This window comes from Rattus norvegicus, chromosome 2, assembly GCF_021556685.1.
Source record: "Rattus norvegicus strain SHRSP/BbbUtx chromosome 2, alternate assembly SHRSP_T2T, whole genome shotgun sequence".
Classification (NCBI taxonomy): domain Eukaryota; kingdom Metazoa; phylum Chordata; class Mammalia; order Rodentia; family Muridae; genus Rattus; species Rattus norvegicus.
In genome coordinates, this window is record NC_141535.1 from 185,521,452 (window position 1) to 185,543,866 (window position 22,415).

The 22,415-nt window shown below is 47.5% G+C and overlaps 1 protein-coding gene and 1 long non-coding RNA gene across 5 annotated transcripts; one reads left to right on the forward strand and one right to left on the reverse strand.

The window, feature by feature from the left end:
* Nucleotides 1-47: 47 nt before the first annotated feature.
* Nucleotides 48-7,012, reverse strand: Ca14 (carbonic anhydrase 14). Of its 4 annotated transcripts, none has more exons than XM_087634785.1 (13): nt 6,948-7,012; nt 6,707-6,803; nt 4,509-4,529; nt 3,867-3,888; nt 3,447-3,626; nt 2,639-2,781; nt 2,329-2,424; nt 2,127-2,193; nt 1,818-1,975; nt 1,613-1,733; nt 1,293-1,313; nt 1,114-1,198; nt 48-518 (listed from the first exon to the last, which is right to left on the reverse strand). In XM_087634785.1, the coding sequence occupies exons 2-13, from the start codon at nt 6,710-6,712 to the stop codon at nt 452-454; spliced, it is 987 nt and encodes a 328-aa protein (XP_087490911.1). In that variant the 5' UTR covers nt 6,713-6,803; nt 6,948-7,012; the 3' UTR covers nt 48-451. The 4 variants fall into 4 exon arrangements, with proteins under 4 accessions (XP_087490911.1, XP_087490912.1, XP_087490913.1 ...); XM_087634786.1 differs by lacking the exon at nt 4,509-4,529 and adding an exon at nt 5,291-5,370; XM_087634787.1 differs by lacking the exons at nt 6,707-6,803; nt 6,948-7,012 and adding an exon at nt 5,310-5,371.
* Nucleotides 7,013-14,361: 7,349 nt separating this feature from the next.
* LOC147996421 (uncharacterized) lies at nt 14,362-21,367 on the forward strand. The gene is made up of 2 exons (XR_015676564.1): nt 14,362-14,621; nt 21,033-21,367. It is a non-coding gene; the product is annotated as an uncharacterized LOC147996421 (long non-coding RNA).
* The last annotated feature ends 1,048 nt before the right edge of the window (nt 21,368-22,415 follow it).

Below are 22,415 nucleotides of genomic sequence, written 5' to 3' on the forward strand. Positions count from 1 at the left end.
ACGGAGCAATGCTCCCACCCTTGAAAGCCACAAAAGACAGTCCAGAATTAAGGTCAAAACCTTTTAATTTTCAAACATATATTGAGCAAAAAATAATTAAAACCCTATTAGCAGCCCTTTTTTCCTAGAGGGAAAAACTACAAGGTGTATATGTGGGAGGGAACATGACAGTGTGAGGCGAAGGGCGGCAGAGCTTGTCCTCAGCTTCTTCATAACTAAACACTAAAACAGGGATCTCCTGATCTACAGCTTTGAAAGGCCAAAGACTCAGCCCTTTCTTGAAGAACTGGGGTCCTCGCTTCTCTGGTATTCGTGTATAGAGAGGTGGTATCTCTCTATACCTGAATGAACCTGCCTATGACTGGTAGTCCGGTGCCTGTACCCTCTTAGAGAGGCTCCCTGACAGGTATGAGAGGAAGGCATCCATATCTGCAGCATCTCGAGACAGAGTTCATGCCTCTGTGGTAGCCCGAGCAGAGGTGAAAACCACACTTTTCCTGTTTCCGAGCCTCTTCCTCCTGGAAAGGGGAGCAGTGATCATGGGAGTGACTAGTATGTTAAGTGAGTAGAAGTAGAATAGTAAATACTTTTTTTTTCTTTTTAAAGAACTCAATAAGTATATAATCATGACCTTAAATTTTCTCTTTTCCCTACCTCCTGAATGTTGGGATTATAAGTATGTGCCAGTGTGCCAGGTTTAATGTGGTGCTAGATTTCAAACCCAGGGCTTTGAGCATGCCCAGAAAGCACTCCGCCGACTGAGCTGCAGCCTCAGAACTTTCACTGGGGTACGGGGGAGAGTGGGTCATCTCACTATGTAGACCAGGCTGGCCTTGAACATACAGAGATCATCCTGCTTCTGCCTCCCAAGTGTTGGGATTAAAGTTATGCACCACCATTCCTGGCTGAGAATGCTTTTTTTTCCCCTTTTTTTGAGACAGGGCTTCTCTGTACCCTGCCTGCCCTGGAACTCACTCTATAGACCAGGCTAGCCTTGAACTCGAGATCTACCTGTGAGTGCTGGGATTAAAAGTGTGCGTTGCCACCACCCAACCTCTGAGAATGCCTTTTAGTAGAAAATAAACACTGCAGGACCAGAAAGTAGGATCTCACCTAATCTTCTGAGCGATGAAATAAATAGTCAGCAGAAGGCAGAGACATCCAGCCGAGATTCCCATACCTAGACCCAGCATCTCTCCTGGGGAGACAAGGATGTCAGTCAGCCTCACAGGTCCTGAGGCTTTCCATCTTTGCTGGGGTCCCCCTCATGTTGCCACATAGGGCCATCTTACCTGTGGTATACAGTGGTCCCACTGCAGAAGAAGAAAATGTGGGTTAGAAGAGCTCTGCTAGGGGGCTGGGGATTTAGCTCAGCGGTAGAGTGCTTGCCTAGGAAGCGCAAGGCCCTGGGTTCGGTCCCCAGCTCCGAAAAAAAGAACCAAAAAAAAAAAAAAAAAAAAAGAGCTCTGCTAGGGCGTCCTTTCCTGGGGGTGATTCCTGGTCCAGGGATGTACTGGAACCCTTTCCCCTCAGCCGTTTCCTTCCCAGGGGCCCACTATTTCATGCCTTTGAGGTCCCCAGTTTCCCATCTCTTTTGAGCCCTGCAAATCACCTTGGATGAAAGAAGCAAAGATGGTCCTCTGGTTGAGAGGCTGGGGCACTCTGTAGTTTTGTACAAGGGGCTCAGATGGGTCCTCTTCTGTAGAGGACAGTGTCTCCTGAAGCTTTTCTAACTGGGGAGCAGAAGAAGGGAACTCACCCCAGGGCATTGGCAAGGATCTAAGGTTAAAGCGTGTATTCACCTTGTCACCCCTCACCTGTCCCATTGAAATCTGGGCCCTTCTGTTGAACACTGTCCAGAGCACACTCTGGTAGCAGGGGGGGGTTGTGAGCGAGCCATTGTAGCGGAAGAACTGCTCCAGCTGTTGGGGGAGGAGCTCCCTCACATTGAAGGGAGGCACGGAGGTCTTCTGATCTAGAGAGGGCGGAGCAAGGGTCAGCCTTCCTGGACAGGATTCCCCTAAGCAGAACCCACTGCTTACTCAGCACCCCTCCCCAAGCCTCTCCGGCCAGGTCTTGAAAGTTTCCCTGCAGTTGAATTCTCACTGTAGGTTTTCAGGGCTCACCTTTGTATCTTACTTCATGCAGATGACTCAGAATGTGATCATAAGCTGGATTCTCAGTCTCACCCACCTATAAAGGGAACGCATGGTAGGAGCATGTGTTCGGACTAAGTGTTTGGGGTAAACTTTAGAGAGGCCAGTGATGAGATAAGCCTAAGGGATGTAAAGAAAGGGTTAGAGCTGAGAGGAGTTAGGGGTTACTGACCTCAATTAGGATGCCTAGGACAGCCAGTCCCTGAGGCTTCTGAGCTGCCTCACTCAAGCTGCCATAGGACTCCGAGTCATAATGGACCACGTGGAGCTGAAGGAAGGCATAAGGAGACCGAGTTACCAAACATTTCTTCATTCCCTCTAAGGCTTTGGTTTTAATCAGCACCTCAGCCGCTCAGTCTAAGTCTCCGCCCCCAAAGCTGCGTCTTATCTCGTCAATAGGACTTTTCAAGGGTCCAGATGCTTTCTTCGAGAGCCACTGGACCGAACCATGCATCCGTGTCCCAGTGTGAGTTCCCTGGTACCTCTGCAGCTGTGGCTTCACTGTTGATCTGGTGCTCTGATCCCTTTAGGGTTCCCTTCTGACCCCAGTGCAGGTGGAGCTGGGCTGCTGTGTATTTCCGGGGCAGTCCACCAAGGTGCAGGGTTGGGGGCAGGGAGAGCTGCACTGTGAAGAAAGAGCAGGCTAGGGTTGGCAGAGGAATGTGGGCAGTTTCCACCACCACTTGCCACCACTTGGGACATTTGGTTCTCCTCCTTCTCTAGCCAAGAAGCCTCTCTGCTGCTAAGATTGAGTCAGTGCTGTGACAACTGCTTGTGCACTGAACTTGGTCGCAGACATCCAATCCCAGCTTAGCTGCAGGAGCCTGAACCTCGGTGTTTTGTTGGTTTTTGAGACAGGGTTCCTTTGTATGCAGGCTGTAGCCCTGGCTGTCCTAGAACTCACTCTGTAGATCAAGCTGGCCTCAAACTCAGAGATCCACCTGCCTCTGCCTTTTGAGTGCTGGGATCTTGAGTGTGCCACCACTGCTGAGCTCTGAATCTCATTCTAAAATCCACATTCATTAATGGTTAGGTCTGTGGTGTTTTACAAGTTAGAACTCTGTTTGCCCTGGCTTTTTGGTTTTCGTGTTTTTCAAGATCGGGTTTTCTTTGTACCCTTGGTTGTCCTGGAACTCACTTTGTAAGACCAGGTTGGCCTTGAACTCAGAGATCTGTTTGCTTCTGCCTCCCAAGTGCTGGGACTAAGGCATGAGCCACTACCATTTGGCTTCCCCTGGCTCTTTAAGATCTGAACTGGAACCTCCAGTCACTTGGAGCCCAGTCTTTTACCTGTATGGCCATTATTGTGTAGATCCAAAGGCTCGGTACCAAGCTGGTCATATCCGTGGGGCTGCACAGTAGGCAGATCGGGGTCAAATATCACACCGTCTGTCTGGATATCGATGGGGGACTGGGCATTGCCTCCACATTCAGGATAGGAGGCTGGCCAATGGTCCTGACCGTGTGGGCCTGGTGGAGGTAAGTTACCATGGACGTTTGTCCAGACCTACAGCCCAACCACCCTTTTGTAACCCGATCCCATGTTGTAGTGGAAGTAGAAATCCACTTCTCACCACCCAGTTGAGTGGAGCTGGGTGAGGTGGGAGTCCCCACTGCACTCTAGGTGGCAGCACCCCGCATCTCCCCAGAAGCAGGGGAGATGATCCTTCAGCTACTCTAGTAAGTGGGAGAGTGGTAGCTCTCACTCACCTGTAGTTTCAGACCAGTGCAGCTGAATGAGGGGAAGAGGAAACAGACAGAGAGCCTGAGTTCTTGGAGAAGAAGAATCAGAGGACAAATGGCCCTTAACAGATGGAGTATCTTTGGGGGACCCTGTAGTAATCTCGGGGTTCAGATACCCTTTCTATCATTCATTTTTTACTCTCACACTGGACCTTGCTTTGACTCCGGATAGGTCATTAATCAGAAGTTCAGAGGGATTGAGTTTCACTGTCCCTGGAGTCACATATCCTGCCAGCCTTTTCCTCCTGATCTCAGGCTCTGTCCAGTTTCAGAGGCAGGTTGGGGGTAGGACTATTTAGGAGAAAGAGAGCCAAAAGAATGGCAGCCAAGCTCATGTGCCTCTCCCCGCCCAGTCTTCTTCATTTCCACACGGATTTACGGAGGACACATTGGCTTTTTTGCTGAATCAGGAGATGTGGGATTTAATGATTACAGCGGGGTCTAGCAGCCACGTGTGTAAACCCCAGGGTGTGTGTGTGTAGTAAGGAAAAGAGGAGCTGGTGGGTAAAGCTCAGGAAAAGCTTTTTCCTTCCTTAGGACAAGTCTTCATGCCAGGTGAGGGGCCCCAGGGTGATAGGAGAGCCAGTCCATCTGGAGTTCCAATCTCACCTTCATATGTCCAATGGTGACCTGTAAGAGAGTGATTTGGGCTGGGGCCAGTGCAGCCTCCGCTCTGCTCTCCCTCCTACGCCTCCTCCTTTCTGCTCTCTCTTCCCCACCTCCACTCCAGTGCTTCCAAGTGAAGTACTGACACTGGACACCTCTGTAGGAAGGTCGGGGGTCCTATTTAAAATAACCAGCCAGGCCGCCCTCGTGGCCAATGAGTAAAGGGGGAGGAGCAAGGAAGAGATAAAGCTGGGAGACTAAAATTAACCTGGATCCAAATGTGCAGGCGGCCCAACCCTTACTTTTTTCCATCTGGAGCCAAGTCAGTGTAACACTTAGAAGGTTGGGGTGGGGTAAAGTGAGGGTGTGGGCAGAGGGCTTGGAAACATAGAGAACAGAAGAAGCCGAGGGGGAAAAGTTCAGTGTGTGGCAATGCTATTGAAGATGAGGGGCTTAGTCCTTTGCCTTGGTGCATCACTGCACGGGCACGGCACCGGCAGGGAAAGTTTGAATTCTTCCTCTCTGCTCTCAGTAGCTGTGGTCAGCCCCGCCACAAACCTCTTTGCTCCTTCAGGCTCAGATGGCTCAAGAAAGGCAGGAGTCGGGGTAGGGCCTATTCTAGGTTGAGGGTGGTGGGTGGGCACAAGCAGCCAGAATGGCAAGGACAGGAAGAAAGTGAAGCATTGTGTGTAGAGAGGAGAGCTGCCAGCCGGGTCACATGCCAGGATCTCATGCAGTTCTGTCTCTGGCCAAAACGCTAGGGGTCTGTGGATCGACTCCCCCACCTCAACCCCCATGGCTAACCTGCTTCAAGGAGAAAAGGTAGTCCTCTTGTAGATTGACTTGTACTATTTAAATCTAGAAACTGGAAAAAAAATTCCTAAGTTCCTTTTCCTCTTTATTAGTCCTTTATTTATTTTGTTCGAGACATGATTTTGCTATGTAGTCTATACTGGCTCAGTATTCACGGTGTGGTTCAAGCTGACCTCAAACTTGTGGCAATTCTGCCTCAGCCTCCTGAGAGCTGGGGTAAGCATGTGGTACAATGCTATTCCTTTAACTGCTCACACGGGTAAGATGTTCAGGGGCTAATCCTTGGTCTGTCCACGCTGGTACATTCCTCAGCTCAAGCAACTCTGCAGTAGCCCACCCACTCAGTCACTGTCTCTGTGGGATACCCCAACCCGAGTTCTCTGGCTTTGTGAGGGTGCCCTGCCCTTCCTGGGAAGTGTAATGAGCTGATTCTAATACCTCCTTTTCCTCTTTCCAAATGGTTTCTTCTCAAAAGAGATTTATGACTCTTCATTTTCTTTTGGATCCCTTGGTCCCATCTTTCTAGATAATCCTCTCCCAACTCGTTCTTCCAACAAACTTTAATCCCTCACCTACTATGTGCTAGACACAGAGTGAGAGGCCTGGGAAGCACAAAAACGGGGTGTAGGGGTGTAGAAACCAGGCATGGTGATGCAGAGGGGAGGCAAAGGCAAGCAGGTCGAGTCTAACCGAAGCTACATAGTGAGTTTGAGACAAGTCTGGCCACTTGAAACCTTGTCTCAAAAAAAAGTAAATAACAAAAAATAACAATAACCACCACAACAAAAAAGGATGTGGGAATTCTTAAAGCTTCCTGGACTCGAGGAACAACTGAACTTGGTTTCCCAAATGTCTCCCCACCCCACTCCTGCTCCTGAAAGCCCTTTGTACAGTGTAAAGAGCTGAGCAAACGTTTAGTTGTGTTACTTTCAGGGAAATGGACAGGCTGCCCGTGCACCTTGGCAGGTAATGGGGTTATCCTTTGATCAGCTGGGAATGGGGTCTGAGTTGGGCAGTACTGTAGCACGTGTCCCTTCCGACCCCTGCTCTCCCTAACCAGCAGAGTGCGTAAACAAAGAAGGGCAGGAGGGCTGCCTGGGACTAGGGCAGTGGGGAAAGCGGCGCGGAGAGCTGAAGCTGGCTGAGTTTCCTACACTTCTGAGTATTCACACGCTGGCCTCCGGCTAGCTCTCCCCTGCCGCAGAGATAGCAGTAACAGTTGGGCTAGAGAGGAAAAGGAAAAGAATGGGAGGGACCTCTTCCATATTCTTTCTTTCACTCCATGCCTTTTTCCCCAGCCCCTAGGCTTCCCTTTCTGAAACCTCTCCTCCCCCACTTAAGTACACATGGCTACGGGTGGACATTAGCACAGACCCAAATGTACCTACCCCCATCTGCAGCCAGGATCCAAGTCACCTTTAACAGGAGAACGAAGAACAACATATTATCCTCACAATGGGGAACAGGGGGCCAGGAATTTGGGGGCTAGAAAAGAGAGGTGGGGAGAGAGAGGAGTTTCTGGCGTCCCGTCTCTTCTTGTCTCTGTCTCTGCAGACTTCCAGGGATTTGATTTTTTTCACAGGTTAACACGAACTTCTGGACCCCAGGATAAATTTCTCTCTTCCTCACTTTGTTTCTCTTCTTCTCTGCCCTTTCTGTAAGTCCTCCTGTGGTCTTCACACGACTAACTGGCTAGCAACTTCACAGTTGCCTCCCGCTTTTAAGGTGGCTCGGAACCGGTGTACGTGAGGAGGGGGGTGGTGCCTGGGCTGCAAGCGAGCAGCTCCTTAAATAGCGGATTAGGCATGCAGGATGGCCCTGCAGAGCCCAGTGCCCTGGCCTTGGCTCAGGAGCCCAGCTGGAGTGAGCTCTTCCTTGCCATTTACACTGCCGCTCCTATGGGTGTCCCCTGGAACTCTCGGTCAGGGAAGGGGGGTTTCTCACCTTCCCTCCCAGGACACTGTGTTCTCATTCGCCTGCCTGGGGAGCACATCCCTGGGTGTTGTGGGACAGCTGGTGGGGAACCTGTTTCTGAAACCAAGAAAAGTTGAGCTGGTTGGAACCAGAAAGAATTCAGATTCGGGAGAGAGAACAGAAGTTGGAGGCGCAGGGCGCAGGTGGGGAGCGGAAAGCCAAAGTTTAGAATCTGGATTGTGGCGAGCAAGAAGTGGGGCGAGGGGAATATTTGTCTTCCACGCTGTCTTTCTCTGGCGCCTGTCACCACCCCCTTCCCTTGGTGAGGCTTAGGTCCACGTGCCTGTGTAGCCTGGGGTGGGGGTGCGGTTTTGTTTGCCGTATAAAGCCCATTTGTGTGCACAGCGGGGGAGGGGTTGTCACAGCACCAGGGAGAGACAGCATTCTAACTACCAGATCCAGCCACCTCCCTCCCCAGGGAGCCCAGATCTAGGGCGCCTTTTGTCACTGAAGAGGACACTGACCCCTAGCAGAGAGGCCGGGGCAGGAGGAGTGATGGGTGATTGTAGAAACAATTACTGTCACCAGGAGAAAAAGGCGGACTCCAAAGAAAGAGAGGGGAGGGGCCATAGAAAGGCCATGTGACCAGGTGGGTGAGGGGTCCAGGGGCTTCCCGCCCACCCAACAAAGGGTCCAGGCAGGTCCGCTGGGACCCGAGTGAAACCTGTTGTGGTAGAGTTGAGTTAGCTAGTGGAGCATGGAGGCTGCGTGGCGTCTCAGGAATGCTAGCTGGTGTGCGCTCCCCCACGGGACTAGAAATCCCGATCGGAATGTACATCCTAAATCCCTCATTAGTGAGTGTGGGACCACAGATAATTTCTAGCTAGACGGTGAAATCTCTCCTCCATAACCTTCACTTACTGCTCCAGGGCATGCATACCTCCGTAAGGTCTTTTTGCCCTCCTTACTTCTAACAAGTAGCAATAAATAGCCAAAACAAAGGAGCAGAAGCCAAACAAGGGCAAGGGATAAAAGCCAAATGAACAGGAATAATGCATGTGCTGGGTCATCACTCCTGCGGAGACAGGAGCTCAGGGCGCTTTTCTGTCCCGTGACTGAGCCTCAGAGCAAAGATTTTTTTAATTAAAAAAAATATATATCTTTTTGTCGCTTTGCGAATACTTCATCCCCCTAAAAAACAAAGTTCCCGTCTTAAAGTTTTTCCAAAGCCCCATCCAATCCCATCTAGGAAGAATAAAAGAGATATACATGCAAGTTAAGATTTCCTTGGAATCCGGAAAGTTAAAAGGAGATGGGGTGGAGTAAAAGGAGAACCGATACATATTTCACAAGGTAGGAAAGAAGAGGTTTGAATAGAATAACCCCTATCAGGACAGAGCTCGCCTGGAGCAACTGCGACCGAAGTTCAGTCTCCCAGGAAGTGAGTCTCGCCTGGCGCCACCTCCTGGCCTCTCTACGAATTTTTAAATTTTAAAACTTGGAATTCCTTCTGGACAGCAGCAGTTGGTGCTGAGGGTTTGGGGACTTTGCCCACACTATTGAATATTGCTTCAAAAATGTTTTAGCCCTGGTGCTGAAGAGCTGGCTCAGTGCTTAAGAGCACTCACGACTTTTCCAGAGGAATGGGTTCAGTTCCCAGCACCCGCATGGCAGCTCACAACTATCTGTAACTCCAGTTCCAGGGGACCGGATATTCTCACACAGACATACATGCAGGCACATCACCAATGCACATAAAATAAAATCATTAGAAAAGAAAATGCGTCTTTAAGAAAAATCTTAGCCCCAAGTCAACACTTAGGCTCTGGAGCAAGCAGCCTCTTCGGAAGTTCCGATTCCCCCCAGATGAACAAAACTGGTTTCTAAGAGAGAGAGAGAACTGCCCTCCTCGGGTTTGATGTTTTGTTTGGATAACGTGAACACTTTAGTCATTGCCTTCTAGCTCTGTTGATTTGGAGTCCGTGCAAAGGGACTGCAATGTGAAAAGGGAAAGGAAAGGGGAAGAAAAAAGAAAAGGTGACTGGCTGTGACCTCCTCCAAGCAGTTTCTTCTCAAACTCTTTTGTTTCGTTATGGCTCTTCTCGCTCCTAAAACCTCTTCTCGCCCTGCACCTGGCCCAAAGACTACCATACCCGAGACCTTCCGCTGCCATGTGGCGCCATCTCCTGTCCTTGCAAAGCAGTGAAACGTGAATGAATGTCAGATCTAAGTGTTCTTTCTGTTCCAGTGTGGTGACTTTTTATTTATCTTTTCTTAAAAGTTCTTAACTTAGGTATTTAAACTCAGTCCTTTAGAATGTTCCTTGAGCAAACCCACTCAGCTCCCCGAGTTTTCATGGTGGGGTGCAGGGAGTTCAATAAAGGAGGGAATCAGATTAAAACAACAATCCGTGAGGGGACTGATTAGATGGAATTAAATTTTCTAGAAAAGCTAATAACAAAAACAAGAGACAGAAAGCTAGCAAACAAAATGACAAGCTAATTACTGTGTGCTGCGGTGATATAATGGAGGTAGAAACATTCTAATTTGATAGGCAGTCACATTTAGTACTACAACCTTGTCTTCTGACTTCTCAGTCCCAAAGCCCCTTCAGCAAATACAAAGGTGCTTAAATTAAAGTCACTGGGGACCCGGAGGAGCAGGTGATCAGAACCGTCTGGGTCAGCCTCATGATTTCCAATGCAATTGATGCAGGAGGAGAATCTTGTGGAGAGAGGGCAGATAAATTTGCCGTCAGAAATACTGCTGTTTAATAAAGAAGAAATTTTCTGTTATGAATTGGGTTCCATGCACAGAACAGCGCTACGTTTGTAAATACCTGTGGGTTAAAAGAATGAATCTCATTGGGAGACCAGTTAGTCACTTTGATTCTGCCTCTGGTCTTTCATAGACCTTTAGACCAGCGGAGCCTGTAGGCATCCATCCAAACTCCTTGTTATGCTCAGTGGAGAGTGAATTTTGAGGGATTTAGGAATTCAGCTGTGGTTGACAAGAAAGCTGTTGGGCTAAACCAGAAACGAAACCCAACCCTCCATGAGCATTTCTCTGTGCCACTGGCTCTCAAGCCCTGGTGTGTGTCAAAGTCACCTGGAAAGCTTCTTAACGTACAGATTTCTAGCCTGCCTCTTCAGTTCTGCAGGTTGTTTGGTTGGCTTTTTTAAATTGTTTGTTTTATTTTATTCTTTGTTTTTTGTTTGTTTGTTTGTTTGAGACAGGATCTCTCTACATGGCTCTGACTGTCCTAGAATCCATTCTAGACCAGAAGAGGGTGTTGGAGCCTTTGGAACTGGAGGTAGAGATGGTTGTGAGCCACCACAGAGATGCTTGGTCTTCTGCAAAAGCAGCCAGTGCTCTTAACCACTAAGCATCTCTCTAGCCTATTATTATTATTATTATTATTATTATTATTATTATTATTTTGAGACAGTGTCTCACTTGCTAGCTCAGGTGGGCCTGAACCTTTTGGTCTTAACCTGAATGCCGTAGCCACAAGCAGGAGGGAAGCTGACAAAGTCCTGAGTGGTGTGCATTGTTGATGTGAGCACAGCTCAGTGCCTCAGACCCATGGGGGCGGCAGAGCCTTCCGTGGCTTAGGGGAATGGCAAGGTTTTCTTTCTGTGGGAGTACAGGTGCGACGTTGTACACAGAAAGCATCAGCCAGCTCCGTTCCAGATGTGTGCAGTGGAGACTGAGCCCCCACAGAGACCCTCACAGACATTAGCTAAAGTCACTCACCTGTGGTGTGTGCAACAAGGCTCTGCTGCTGGGACTCCCCAGCACACCTGTATGTGTGTCTGCCATTGGTCGCCCAAGTCAGGTCAAAGAGGCCCAAGACCTCCACTGGCCGAGAACTGTGATGGATTAAGGCTGGCCTTTAACGTCTCACTCTTCTGCTTCCACCTCTCGAATGTCAGGGTCACTAATGTGTTAGAAATCAGGTAATCCCCAGGCTGCCCTCGAATCACCACAGATCCATCTCTTGTTCTCCTGGTCTGTCTTCTCTGTCCTTGTCTCTGTCCCCACTTCAAAAGGTACTTTTACCCCTCCCCCAAAACATCTCTTGCATAAGATCTATTTCATGGTGTGATCTCTGCAACATACCTTGGCCCCTACCCTCCAAGATACGCCATTGCAAAACCCTAACAATACTTGTTGAGGAAAAGATTTTTCTTTTTCTTTTCTTTCATTTTTTAGTTTTATCGAGTCAGAGTTTCTCTCTATAGGAAGCCCTGGTTGTCCTGGAACTCACTAAGTAGACCAGGCTGGCCTTGAATTTACAGAGATCCACTTGCCTCTGCCTCCCAAGTGCAGGGATTAAAGGCACACACTATCACCAGCTTTTTCTTCTTTTCTTTTTTTTTTAACAGTTATTTATTTATTATGTATACATCATACAGCTTTCTACCTGCATGTATGCACCTGCAGGCCAGAAGAGGGCACCAGACCTGATTATAGATGGTTGTGAGCCACCATATGGTTACTGGGAATTGAACTCAGGACCTCTGGAAGACCAGACAGTGTTCTTAACCACTGAGCCATCTCTCCAGCCCTTTCTTTTCTTTTTTAGATTTATTTATTTATTTTATGTATGTGGGTACACTGTAGCTGTCTTCAGACACACCAGAAGAGGGCACCGGATCCCATTACAGATGGTTGTGAGCCACCATGTGGTTGGTGGGAATTGAACCCAGGACTCCTGGCTAGAGCAGTCAGTGCTCTTAACCACTGAGCCATCTCTCCAGTCACCCCCCCCCTTTTTTTTCTTCAAGATTTTTTAGATTTTCAAAGCATGAATGTTTTTTCAGCATGTATACATTTGCAATGTGTGTGCCTGCTACCCGCAGAAGTCAGAAGAGAGCCCCAGCTCCTGGAACTGGAGTGATGGATGGTTGTGAGCCACCATTTAGGTGCTGGGACCTGACCCATGTCCTTGGAAGAGGAAGATTCTCATAGCTCTTTTTCTTTTCCTTTTTTCTCTTTCTTTCTGAAGATTTACTATTTTTCTTTTATGTATAAGTATTTTGCCTACATATATGTAAGTGCATTGTGTGCCTGTTCACAGAGGCCAGGAGAGGATGCAGGATGCCCTGGGACTGGAGTTACAGACGGCTGTGAGCCACCATGTGGGTGCTGGGAACCAAACCCAGGTCCTCTGCAAGAGCAGCCTCTAGCCCCACACTCTTATTTTCCAAAGAACTGTTATGTGTATATCTGTAGAGGACAGTGATTAGAGGATATCACAGAAAAACCTTGTGTGAGCTTTTTGGTATACACTAAGTCCTTCCCACATTAGAAGTCTGCTCTCGGATCAGATTAAGGACATTTCCTTTTTTTTTTTTTTTTTTTTTTGGTTCTTTTTTTCGGAGCTGGGGACCGAACCCAGGGCCTTGCACTTCCTAGGCAAGCGCTCTACCACTGAGCTAAATCCCCAACCCCTAAGGACATTTTCTTAAAATCATAAGGTAGTATCTGGAGCAATGGGTGTAGTTACTCCCACCTCCTGGAGTTCTATCGTCGGACATCTATCGACATCTTCTATGGAGTGCTGAACGGAAGAAAACTGGGAAGATTTACTCTCCACTCCTTACTTCTCTCCTCCTCACCCCTATGACCGCCTTGGCCCCTCACCTCATCACTGGGAACAGAAGTTAGGACCTTGCACACGCTGGTTCTAACACCAAGCACACACTAAACACCAATATAGTAGTTTTTTTTCTTTTCTTTGTATTGTTTGTTATTGTTTTTATTTATTTATTTTTTTTTTCGGAGCTGGGGACCGAACCCAGGGCCTTGCGCTTCCTAGGCAAGCGCTCTACCACTGAGCTAAATCCCCAACTCCCTTGTTTATTATTGTTTTTATTTAGGCTCCCTTTCTCAGAAGAGGGTCTCACTGTGCAGCTCAGACTGGCCTTGAACTCCAGGTTCTTCTGCCAGTGATTCCTGAGTCGATAGCTGTGTATCAATTTACTCCCTCTTTGTTTTTATTTATTTTATTGTTGCATTTATATATATATATATATATGTATATGATTTTTTTTTTTGAGACAAAGTTTCTCTGTGTCGTGTTGGCTGTCCTATAACTCACTCTCTAGACCAGGTTGGCCTTGAATTCGCAGAAATCTACCTGCCTTTGCCTCCCGACTGACTGGTTTAAAGCCTTGTGCCCCCACCATTCAGCTTCATTTTTATCTTTATATTTTTTTGAGCTGGGAATTGAACCCGGGGCCCGGTTGAGGAGTTAGCTCAGTAGTAGAGTGCTTGCCTAGCAAGCGCAAGGCCCTGGGTTCGGTCCTCAGCTCCGGAAAAAAAAAAAAAAAAGATTGGTCCAATTGAACCCGGGGCCCTGTGTGTGATGGCCAGGGGGGCGCTTAAACACTGAGTTTTAGCTGAGTCTTCTTTTTTTTTTTTTTTTTTTTTTTTTTTTTTTTTTTTTTTTGGTTCTTTTTTTTCGGAGCTGGGGACCGAACCCAGGGCCTTGCGCTTCCTAGGTAAGCACTTTACCACTGAGCTAAATCCCCAGCCCCCTAGCTGAATCTTCTTATTACTTCTAATTAGGAGATAGGAGTCTCACTAAGTTACCCAGGCTAGCCTTAAACTTGTGCTCTTCCTCTCTGCTTCTCCAGTGACTGGAATAAAGACTTTTTAAAATAACGAAAAGACCCCACAGGCAATGGGCAAAGAGACACTTGGTTAGTGGTGGCATTTTTGTGTCAGTCAGGGGCAGAGCAGATGCCAGTCCTTTGTTCGTCCTAGCTTGATGCTTGGCGTGGTGGCCAACGCTGTTTACTCCTAAGAGACATAAACATCAAATCTGGTAGTGCTTCGAGGGAGGAGGAAGAGAGGCCTGTAGACAGCCGTGTCATCCACAGGCCTCTCCCCAGTGCGCGCCACTGGCAGGCTCTAGACACCCATGCCACGCGGTGCAGCAAGGACAGAGAATGTCATGCAGCCGAGTGGCCAGCCTGCAGTTGGAACCACCACACTCTGCGAGTTTGTGGTGGTCAGACTCGAGGAAGAAAGACAAGTGGAGCATCTTGAGCATTGTGAGGAGAGATGGAACTGGAGGGCAGAGCATAGGCTGTCGTGAGTGGGCAGCCCTGTCACTTGGGGCGGTAGTGAGGTCCCAGGCTGGGCTGCCACTGAGGGCCCAGAGTCTGTGGCTCCACTGCTACAGACGTCTGTGGCTCATATTGCCTCTAGAGAACATGGCGATGTCCCTGGTCCGGGCAGCCGCCGCGGACCACTGCTCTTCACTGACTGTTGCATTCTAGAGAGCTGACCCCATCTCTCACTGGTGGCCACAATCGAACGGGACCTGAGCCTTGCCCAGGCTGCACAATGGAGTTGGCCCTGATAAGAAAGACACAGGTGAGCCTGCCCGGAGGGCGTGGGAGGAGAGAGCTGCCCAGCTCCTTGCAGGCTTCGGACTTTGACTGAGCTGCACAGTGGAGCTGGCTCTGGAGGCAAGTGTGCAGGTGAGCTGACCTGAGGGCACTAGAGCAGGAGAACCGGCCCAGCCTCTTGCCGGTGGCAGCTTTGGGTGGTTTAGCTGGAGCGGTTCTGGAGAGCTTGCCTTGGTAGCAGATAGGGGAGATCCCACAGGCCACCCAGGCCCAGATCCAGGGCTCCAAGTTGACCCACTCCAAAATCTCTAACATCTGTAAACGGCTGGGACATATGAAAGGGCTAGTCCTGCTGATCTGAAGCTGCAGGGTCTCCACGACACAGGGCAACAGCAGGATATCCAGGAGGAGTCCAAGTGAGGATCCAGTATTGATGGTGTCACTAAAGCCAGAGACCTCGAACCAAACCAATGACTCATTGTACTGAACGTATGCAAATGAGGATGTGTGCACAGGGGGACACACTGTGACACACTACAGTTTCTACGACAAGATTTTTTTTTATGTTTTTTTTAAAAAAATGTGTGTTTTTTATTTTGGGGGTGAGGTTGCAAGGGCGAAGGGCAGATATTAGGGAACAGGGAGATGAGTGGGACTGAGGTGCATGATCTGAAACTCAGAAAGAATCAATAAAAGTGAGAAGGAGGAGGAAGAAGAAGAGGAAGAGGAGGGGGAGGGAGAGAGAGGAGGCGGGGGAGGGGAGCTAAGGAGATAACTCAGCAGAGCAAGTGCACATCTTCTAAGCATGAAGATAGGATCCTGATCCCCAGACCTCAGGTAAAATATGGACAGGTGTGGTGGCTGGGAACAATCAAGGAAGACAACCCTATACAAACTTTGGACACTGCACACACACACAATCATGCACATTACACTTCCATGCACAAGCATGCTTACCAGCACCCACCCACCTCACCCACACCTACACAGTAAGTAAATTTAAAAAAAAGGGGGGGGGGGCTAGAGAGATGGCTCAGTGGTTAAGAACACTGACTGCTCTTCCAGTCCTGAGTTCAATTCCCAGCAACCACACGGTGGCTCACAACCATCCATAAGGGATCTGATGCCCTCTTCTGATGTGGTGAGGACAGCTACAGTGAGCTCACATACATAAACTAAATAAAAAAAAATCTTTAAAAAAAGAAGAGAAAAAGTAATTACTTGGACTTAACACCAGAATAGTGGGGAACATGAGGTCTCAGCAAAGAATAACAGTTTTCTCCTCCCTAGTTATCTAAATTTTAAAAAAGAAACATTTTTACTATAAGATATTGTTCACTAATCATCAATAATATTATCAAATATTTTAAAAACTTGGTTGGAATAAAGTTTATCTCATTTGCCTGTAAACAGCCGCTACGTAGATCAGGCTGGCCTGGAATTCATGGAGATCCAAGTGCTGTGATTAAAGGCATGCACTTCGATACCCAGCTAATTATGGCATTTTGAAAATGCATATTAAGTCAGAGGCTGGAGAGATGGCTCAGGAGTTACGAGCACTGGCTGCCCTTTCAGAGGAGCAGAATTCAGTTCTCGGCACCCATGCTGCACGGTTCACGGCCACCTGTAACTCCAGCTTCAGGGACTCCAAGCCCTGTCGTCTCCTGACAGCTGCTCAAACATGCTCATAGCAGACACATCAATACGTTTTAAAAAAATGTGTACTAAACCAGCCGAGTTATGCTCTACCCCAGATATAACAAAGTACAGAGGAAGACATTGACTAATAATGAGATTTGTTTTTAAAAATTTGGGCATTGGGGTTGGGGATTTGGCTCAGTGGTAGAGCGCTTGCCTAGCAAGCGCAAGGCCCTGGGTTCGATCCCCAGCTCCAAAAAAAAAAAAAGAATAGAAAAAAAAATTGGGCATTATCTACAGTGTTCAAACAGTGGAAGCAAATACTAGAAAGTCCCTGAAGTAATGCAATTTAAAACAAGCAAGCGAGAGAGCGAGCGAGCAAGCGAGCCTCAGTGGCCGGGAATGGTGGCGTATGCCTTAAATCCCAGTGCCTAGGGTGCAGGAGGATCTCTGATCGGAGATCTGGTCTGTGAAGGGAGTTCCAGGACAGCCAGGGCTACATAGACTAAAAAGACTCTGTCTCACAAGAACAAAGAGAAGAGGAGAGGAGAGGAGAGGAGAGGAGAGGAGAGGAGAGGAGAGGAGAGGAGAGGAGAAGAGAAAGCTTATGAGGATGGTTTGGTGGTTAAGAGCTTATCCTGCTCTTGCAGAGGACTCTCGTTCAGTTCTCAGCACCCAGGTCTGCCACCTTGAGCCCCTGCACTCACACCTCCCCCCAACCCCAGACACAATTAAAAATAAAATACATCTTAAAAAAAAATCCTTATAGGCCAGCTAGAATCCATTACAATTCATGCCACAAAGCACAGTTCATTTAACAACAGGGCACAGAATATATATGAAAAAAAAAAAAAAACCAACAAAAACCCACAAGCCAGCCCTAGTCCAGTCCACAGTAGAGGGACTTTATATAAAAACCTAAGCTATAAATAAAGGTTGGTCCTGTGGAGAATAAACAGAACGCACTCTAGATTTTTTTTTTCCGGGGGGGGGGGGCTGTCCTTTTATTAGAGTAGTGCTGGAGAGCAAAGAAAAAGACAGGGCAAACAAAATGCTCTGAGCAGTTGTGATGGCAGACGTCCCTAGGGATCCCATCAGGATGGTCACTGTGGCCATTGGGAGGAAGTTGCCCTTCCAGTTGCTTTCTTCATGTCTGTCGCCCGTGCAACTACGGAAACCCTCAAGGACTGACAAGGGGACTTTAATCATGTTAAATAAACGAGGCACTAAAGAGAGTGGGAGTTAACCAGACACCCACGTACAGAGGGAGGGATGAGAGCGGAGGGTGTGGAAGAGCCACACCCTTGTCCCTCCTGGCTGGACTTGTTGTGGCAGCACTTGTCAAGGGAAGAATGAGAGAAGCCAGGGCTCAAAGTGCGGGGCAAATGTGGACCCCATCGGCAGGTGTACAGCCCGGACCTCGTAATGTAACTTATTTTTGTAAGCAGGATCCCTTCAGTTGCTAAGACAAAGTGAAGCCATTTCACTTCCTCTCCCCCCCCTCCGGTTTCAGAGTGTGTGAATCATAATCGGGCTGCAATTATGATTCCAGATAAAGGTTGGTTATATGCAGTGGTTAACATACAGATGAACTTTTGGGCAAACAGGAATCACAACACTGAAAAGCAGGTGAGAAAACTAGCTTCTATCTACATAGTCTGGCGGCATCTGTTCATAGTTGGGGTGGTGATGAAGACATTTGCTCGGCTGATGGGGAAAGACAGCTTACACATCAGACACTCTCAGAGCGGGTCCATGCTTCCTTATTGAGTCTGTCTCCCTGGGCTCTTTCCTTTCCCGTGACTGTAGCCGATGATGGCACACAAGGAAAGTGAGCAGAATTTCTTAAAGGGAGGGAGGTCAACAACTGTCTTTACTGACACAGGTACACAGAGAAGACAGACTCATAACTGGCCAGCCAGAATTTCCAGATTCAGCATTTAAGCTTATAACTGGTAACGTTTAAGAACAATTTACCCCTAATGCCTAACAGTTGACCTGGCAGCTAGAACCCAGAGTCTCTCGGGTATTTTGCCATTGAGTATGTCTGTCCTTCCTTCCTTCCTTCCTTCCTTCCTTCCTTCCTTCCTTCCTTCCTTCCTTTTAAAAATTTATTATATTTATATGAGTACACTGTAGCTGTTTTCAGACACATCAGAAGAGGGCATCAGATCCCATTACAGATGGTTGTGAACCACCATGTGGTTGCTGGGAACTGAACTCAGGACCTCTGAAAGAGCAGTCAGTGCTCTCAACCACTGAGCCATGTCTCCAGCCCCCTGTCTCTGCCTTTCAAGTGCTGGAATTAAAATTGTGCATCACTACACCTGGACCGGTAGGTTTTCTTTTTCAGTTCACTTCTTCTGACCTGTTTTTGGTCCAATACACTCCCAAGACCATAACCCACCTAAAGTGGCAGAATACGCCTTTAATCCCAAAGCTCAGGAGGCAGAGGCAGGTGGATATCTGAGTTCAAGACCAGCCTGGTTTACATAGTGAGTTCCAGGCCAGTCCAAGGTACATGGTAAGACCTTGTTTCAACAAAACAAAACTAAGACTTTCCCAGCTCTGCCTTTAGTAACGTTGTATGTGGGTACTCCACCTTGACTCCGCCCAGATGTTCACTGTGCAATCATTGTTTGGGCAGCGTATAGATGCTTTGGTCACTGGGTATTTCTTTGCACCCAGTCAAACTGTTGGTGAGGCCGCCTTTCTGTCTTCCTGTAGAGATGGCGATACTCTGAAAGATGCCCTGGCCAGGCTGCTGAGACACATTTGGTATCTCAGTATCTTACATTGACTGCCTCCTGGAAGCAGCCATTGGGGCTCTGCCAACAGACCATCTTTGAGCCCTTCCCACTGTAGTGAGGACAGTGAGGACCCAATGCCTTTTTTTTTCTTTTCTTTTTTTCGGAGCTGGGGACCGAACCCAGGGCCTTGAGCTTGCTAGGCAAACGCTCTACCACTGAGCTAAATACCCAACCCTGACCCAGTGCCTTAAAAAAAAAACTATTTATTTTTATTTTATGTACATTGGTGAGTTTTAACTGCATGTATATCTGTGAAAGGGTGTAGGATCCCCTGGAACAGTAGTTACAGAAGTGAGCTGCCATGTGAATGCTGGGAATTGAACCCAGGTCCTATGGAAGGGCAGCTAGGGTTCTTAACGGCTGAGCCACCTCTCTCACCCCAAATACTTCTAATATTGAAAATTATTTAAAATTTTTAAGAAAGGGGCTGGAGTGGCTCAGTGGTTAAGAAGATATTTTTGGTCTTAGAGAGAATGAGGGTTCAGTTCCTCCATATTAGGGGATCACAGCTATCTTAGCTTCAGCACCAGGGACTCTGATGTATTCTTTTGGCCTCTGCAGATACACATACATACACACACCACATATCACACGTCTCACACACATGTTATACACATTTATATATACACACACAAATAAATAAATTCTTAAAAAAAAGAAAATAAAAACTTCAAGCAACACCAGATGTCTTAGTTAGGGTCTTACTGCTGTGAACAGACACCATGACCAAGGCAACTCTTATAGAGAACAACATTTAATTGGGGGTGGCTTACAGGTTCATCAAGGCAGGAGTATGGCAGTGTCTGGCAGATGTGGGGCTGGAGGAGCTTGGAGTTCTACCTCTTGTTCTGAAGGAACCTGGGAGAAGACTGGCAGCTAGGATGAGGGTTTTAAAGCCTAGGCCCACAGTGACACACCTACTCCAATGAGGCCATACCTCCAAATAATGCCACTCCCTGTGCCAAGCCTAGTCAAACCACCACACTTAACTGGGAAGACTTGAAGACTATAGCATTGAAAAGTCAGGTACTGTCTCTCTTTGCCCCATCTACTGTGAGAATGAAGATCATTCTCAGCAATCAGACTGTTGACAATCCAAAAAATGTCGACATCACTCTGAAGGAGCATACAGTCATTTGTGAAGGGCCCCAGGGGAACTCTGAGGAGGGACTTCAACCACATCAATGTAGAGCTGAGTCTTCTTGGAAAGAAAAAGAAAAGGCTCTGTGTTGACAAATCGGGTGTGGGGGTAACAGGAAGGAACTGGCCACTGTCAGGACCATCATGTTCAGTCCTGCAGTCATGTTCAGACCACGATGAAGGGTGTGACACTGGGCTTCCATTACGAGATGAGGTCTGTGGAGCTTCCTTCCCTATCAATGTTGTTATTCAGGAGAACTGGTCTTTGGTTGAAATCCGAAATTTCTTGGGTGAAAAATACATCTGCAGGGTTTGGATGAGGACAGGTGTTGCTTGTTCTGTCTCTCAAGCCCAGAAGGATGAGTTAATCCTTGAAGGAAATGATATTGAACTTGTTCCAAATTCAGCGGCTCTGACTCAGCAAGCCACAACAGTTAAGAACAAGGATATCAGGAAGTTTTTGGATGGCATCCGTGTGTCTGAGAAGGGAACCGTGCAGCAGGCTGACGAGTGAGACCTCAGGTTCCTGGCTCCAGAAACAAGATCCTGATCACAAGTACAATGTGGGCTCTTTGGGGACAAGAAAAGACTTATGTATTGAAAAAACAAAATCAGATCTTGTGTGGTACCGCTATGTGTTCCCAACACGTGGGAAGTTGTGGCAAGAGAATCATCAGTTAGAGGCCAGCCTGTGATACCTAGCAAGAATATCTAAAAGAATAAAAATAAAACTAAAAATAAAAAAGGGCAATAACAGAAATAAAGGTAACATATCTCAAAATTCAAAAAATTCTCTTGTTAGGAACAACCAGTGTTCACATTCTGTTATTTCTTCCTCCACCTCCCAGGTACTGAGACAGATGCTTATGCCACCATCTGATGCCATTGATGGTGACTTCCAACTTATGGTCGTCCTGCCTCCACTTCAGGGTGTGTCTTCACAGCAGTTTAAGCACTCCTGGGGAATCAAAGACAAGGCCTTTTGCAGATCACACATGCGCTCTACCAATTGCTGTGCATCCACAGCCACATTCCGATGTCTTAGGAATTTTTTCCTGCAATGCTACATACAAATGCATGTGTTTTGTGTTCATATACATTTTAGATTTTACAAATATGGGACCATATTATATGTACAACTTGTGAAAGTCATTCTAATAAATAAATACTAAGTCCCTGCCAACAGTTTAGTGACTTTGTCATGTTGAAATGGCATAATTTTGCCAGACCTGAGCAGGCTTGGACTCACTTGCTCCAGATGGGTATGGTGGGAGGATCGAAAGTTCAACACCGTTTTCATGTAAGAAAATGCCCTCCTAAGATCAGGCATGTGGGCAAGCCTGCAGGGCATTTTCTTAATTATTGATTGGTGTAGGGGTGGGGCGCCCAAGCCCATTGATGGTGTTGCTGTCCCTGGGCTAGTGGTCCTGGGTGCTGTAAGAAAGCAGGCTAAGCAAACCATGAGGAGCAAGCCAGTAAGCAGCACCCCTCCATGGCTTCTGTATCAGCTCCTGCCTCCACATTCCTGCCCTATTTGAGTTCCTGTCCTGATTTCCTTGGGGGACAGACTACCATGCAGAAGTGTAAGCCAAATAAACCCTTTCCTCCCCAACTTTCATTTTGTCCTGGTGTTTTGCTATAGAAATAGAAACCCTAAGGGAGCAACCTAATGGGATCCTGTTTTAAAAGTCAAATGTAGGTTTGAGGATAGAGTTCAGTGGTAGAGTGCTTGTCTGGTATGTAAGAGTCTGAGGAAGAAAAAAGGGAATTTTATTATTTATTGTATGTTTGGTGCTATGTCTTGGACACCAGGTCCTTTTGCATGGTAAATACATGCTCTCCCATTGAGCTACACCTCCAGCCCCAGTCTGATCTATCCCACTGATCCTCTGTATCTGGACTAAGTCATTTTCGGTTTTTCCCTCTGACCAACAACAATTAGAATACTCTTCCTTATATATACTTACCCTTGTCCAGTTTGCTCAGAAGTGACTCTCAAGTGGGTAATGCAGTTGTTCCTTTTAACATTATACTGTGAAAAAAAAGCTTGATTCAGGCTTACGGAGGTATAATTTATATGCGGCAAAATCACCCTTTTTAGTATACGTTTCCATGAGTTTTGACAAATCCATTGGGTAACTACCCCATAATCAAGATACACAACAGTTTCATCACCACCACCCCCGCACTAAGGCCCGTGTGCCCCTTTGTAGTTAACTTCTCCTCCCACA